This window comes from Phytophthora infestans, genomic scaffold (genome assembly GCF_000142945.1).
Source record: "Phytophthora infestans T30-4 supercont1.21 genomic scaffold, whole genome shotgun sequence".
NCBI classification, from domain to species: Eukaryota; Oomycota; class Peronosporomycetes; order Peronosporales; family Peronosporaceae; genus Phytophthora; species Phytophthora infestans.
In genome coordinates, this window is record NW_003303738.1 from 1,716,755 (window position 1) to 1,720,674 (window position 3,920).

Sequence of the window (3,920 nt, forward strand, 5' to 3'; positions counted from 1 at the left end):
GGACCTTTGATTGCGGCGAAGGCGTGGGTCAGCGTGTACACGCATGCACAAGGTTTCGAGAATATGTACGCCGAGCGTGCCCGAGAATCGGCAGAAAAGAAACTCATGGTTGCGAAAGATAAGGTGCCTGTTTAAATAAACATTCTATTTTTCCTTGCACGCAAATCGTTATTAATAACGGATGCGCCCTATTAGAGTCCGGACTATATTTAACTGTGCCACTCAAAAGTGACAGAGAGGACTTTATACGGGTGAGGATATTATTGGTCTGACTCTTTCTAAGCGTTAATTTCTATGTACACTAGGTCCTTGAAACTCCAGCTTGCAGGTAAGGCGTGAGACCACCAGGCACAACACACATCGAACCCTTTTTGAAGAGCACTTACCTTTCACAGCCTTCGATATGTGGACTCCCATGCTGTCCCAAATCAAGCATTTACGTTCACCATGCATCACTGTAACGGGGTACGTAGCCCTAAGCGTACCGCTGGTTACATGAAGTGTGACACGTCATACTTCGGGATATTTGGTACAAGGTACCAAGGTCGTCTAAAGCCAACCATTGGTCGATGACATTTTTTTTTTATTTGTTTTGAGGAACACGGTTGTCACTTAGCTACCCTAACGACATCCTGTGACCTTTGTCGGTGTCCGTCTCAATCCAGCCACCCTGTAGTCCCAGCGCTCCAGCAGCGCTTCCATCCCTTGGAGTCTGCAGACCCCTCCGCTGCGTAGTTATCAGCCGTCACTTCCACAATAGCGCGATGTCACCTCCCACGACGTTGGCGACTTGTCCGTAGCGCAGTCCACGTGACCACAGAGCACGTTCTCGAGGGTGTCATATCCCGCGTGCGCAGTGACGTCGTTCAGACGTCTAGTGGCGGGCATAGGTGTGCCCCCATAGCTTCGGCGGCAGGAGCCGCCTCGTGCCGCGCAGGCACAGACTGAAGCTTGGTTCGCGTGCGTCAGGCGCGAGCTGTCGGTAGGGCACGGGCATCGCCGCGTGCCCACCGCGCATGCCCCTTCGGGCCGCCAGGTGGTGGGGCTTCCCGTCCTGAAGGGGGGTCATCCACTCGAGGGTGGACTGGCTCTGCGCGGGGTCTTGGCCACCTGTGGGGTCCAGAGCTTTTTGGGAAGTGGTCGATGACATTGCATTTCTATAGGTGACTTATAGTTTGTATTAAGCCCAAGCTTTATCTATCTATAAATATACTCAGTTTACATTCTACCTTAAATAGGTCACTCGCTCTCTTTTGATAAAGAGGGGACCTGAGAACTGCCGCTCACTGAGAGTTTGTCTGCTCTCGGAAGCTAAATTCCTCTAGCGCAAGGTGCTGTGTGACCCCGTCACATTTGGTAGCACTAGTAGTCAATCCACGCCACCGCGGGTAAACTACCTGAGCCTTTCCGAAGTTCATTGCCATGGATAGGAACGACTTCTCCCAAATGAACGACTCTCAGTTCGAGTCGGTTCGGAAGATGGCAGGCATCTTCGGGATGGAGGCCCTGCAGAGCCTGGTGGTGTCAACACCGGCCGAGCAGCTCGAGCGCGTCAATGCATTTGACGCGTACGAGCAGGGGCTCATCGCGCATGTGCGGAAGAACCTGCAGGCTCCGGCGGCGGAAGCCAATCCGCCTCACCCGAAGCCAATACGGCTGGAGGTTAGGCCGTATGAAGGGAAGGAAGGCGAGGACCTTCACTTCTGGGTCCGAGAAGTAGAGCTAGCGCTGGATGCGGCTCTGACCTCGACCGAGCAGCTTCGTGTTGCTTTTGCACTCTGCAACCTTAACGGCCGTGCTAAGCGTTGGGTGTACACACGGGAGGCAACATCCCCTGGATGTTTCACATCCCCGGGCTCAGCTGTGTGAACAGCTCCGAGCCGCGTTCCCCCCGGCGAGCTACGAGTACCGCCAGCGCTCGCGCTTCCTCTCGTGCAAACAAGGGAGGCGTGAGCTGCACGAGTACGTGCAAGAGATACGGGTGCTCACGGCGTCCCTAGTGGGAAGCCCACTCAACGAACACATCAAGATGACTGTGTGGCCTTCGGGTGGGCCCCGCACGCACTCAGCTGTTCCGGGTGCAGTCAAACACCCTCGAAGAGGCGATTCAAGTGACGCTTCAAGAAGAGTACAGCCATCGCCAGGCGCGTACGCCGGCCTCAGCGTGGCCTGGGAGTTCCTTGTCGGCCCCCGGTCGAACAAGCTCCAACGGACCAGTTCCCATGGAACTCGTGTCCGCCGAACAGCGTGACATCCGCTGCTTCGGCTATGGGAAGATGGGCCACTTCAAGCGCGACTGTCCCGCGAAAAAAAAACCGCAGACGGTCCTTCCCAAGCCTATCCTCAAGGGTCGCTGGCAAAAGCCAGGATCCCGGGGACAGGGGAACGCTGGGAACCAGTAGGGGCGGAATGCCCTACTGGGGAAGAACTAAGTCTTCGTGATGGGTGCGCGGGTGGCGTGTACCACGGGGACTTAGCCCCTGAGAGTCTTCGCACTCTCGAATCGGCGAAGAGCAGCGGCGGGTTGCTTGTAGTACACGGATATGTACGGGGATACAATCATCCCTTTAGAATCTTGATCGATTCTGGGGCATCGAAGAATTTTGCACGCCGCCAGACGGTTGCTCGCAACAGCAACAAGTGTCCGATGCTTTGAGAGAAAGCAAGGGCAACGAGACGGTGTCAGTGCGACTGGCCGACGGGAAGATCGTCACTGTCCCCAACGTCCAAGTGCATCTGGCCGTCAAGTTTGGAGACTTTGACAGCCTCGAACAGCTTACTGTTCTCGATATGGATCCATATGATATGATCCTGGGCATATTCTGGCTTGAGAAGCACGAACCCTGGATCGACTAGCGAGGCAAGGCAATTTGTGTCAGCCGCCCTGTGCAGTCCGACAGAGCATTGGTGAGTCATGTTCCCACCTCTGTCAGGACCCGGGTCGCCCGTAAGGGCTGCCAGGGTACCAAAGCATCCAGCAGATGCTTGGGAGTCGTCGACGTATTTGACGACTCCAAGGATGTTTTGATGGTGGCAGCGCCCAGAGGAGGCGCTGGTCAAGTGGGTAACTTAGGTCCACAAGCGGGTAACTTAGTTCCGCAGACAGCTGCAGCTGTCATGAAAACTGGGAACAGCGTGTTCAAGGTGGGTAACAGAGCTCCACACACGGTCGCCCAGACCTTAACTGAAGCGGAAGGCGTCGAACACGCTTCCTGTGTAGGTAATACAGTACCACACGAGGCCACGAGTGCCTCGGATGCCGGCGCTCCGACATCCCCAGACGTGGGTAACAAGGCTCCACGTTAAGGGCGCCGTCGACGACGCCGCCGCCGCCACAAGTCGGATCCGAACTTCGTTCAGATCGACGTCACTACAAGCGACTCGGAGCCCAGGGCCCGGACTCCTCCGACAAGGCCGGTGGAAGAGTGTTATCACATCTTCAATGGCGAGACCGGTTTACCCGTCAAGGCATCTGGTGTCGAATTGGAATCGTTGCCAGCGGTTGCAGAGATATTGAGCCTCAAGGAAATGACGGTGAAGTCTTTCCTGGCCAACCTCAAGGCTGGGATGGTGCTGAGATGGTGCTCATGAGACCTGAGACCACTCGGGAGGAGCTGATCGCCTTCTCTGTCTTGGACGAGAACGTCCTGGATAACCTAAACAAGCAGCGTCTGACGCGCTTGAGCTCTGATATCCTTAAGAACCCCAAGGATCCGGTGTATCATTTGGTGACGGAGTATGCGGACGTGGTGAACAAACACCCGCCAACCGAACTCCCACTGGATCGAGGCGTACGGCACGAGATTGATCTCGTGCCCGGCACAATGTATTGTGTCACGAGGCAATGGCCGCTCCCGCGCGAACAGTGCGAGGTTTCTGATACCTTCTTCGCCGCAAAAGCGAAGGCAGGCATGGTGCGG

The 3,920-nt window shown here is 55.8% G+C and overlaps 1 protein-coding gene across 1 annotated transcript; it reads right to left on the bottom strand.

Annotated features, from left to right (window-relative positions):
• Positions 1–874: 874 nt before the first annotated feature.
• PITG_12008 (uncharacterized protein) lies at positions 875–1,150 on the bottom strand (the record flags this gene model as incomplete). The annotated part of the gene is made up of 1 exon (XM_002901412.1): positions 875–1,150. One exon carries the CDS (start codon positions 1,148–1,150, stop codon positions 875–877), a length of 276 nt encoding a protein of 91 aa, XP_002901458.1.
• Between the last annotated feature and the right edge of the window lie 2,770 nt (positions 1,151–3,920).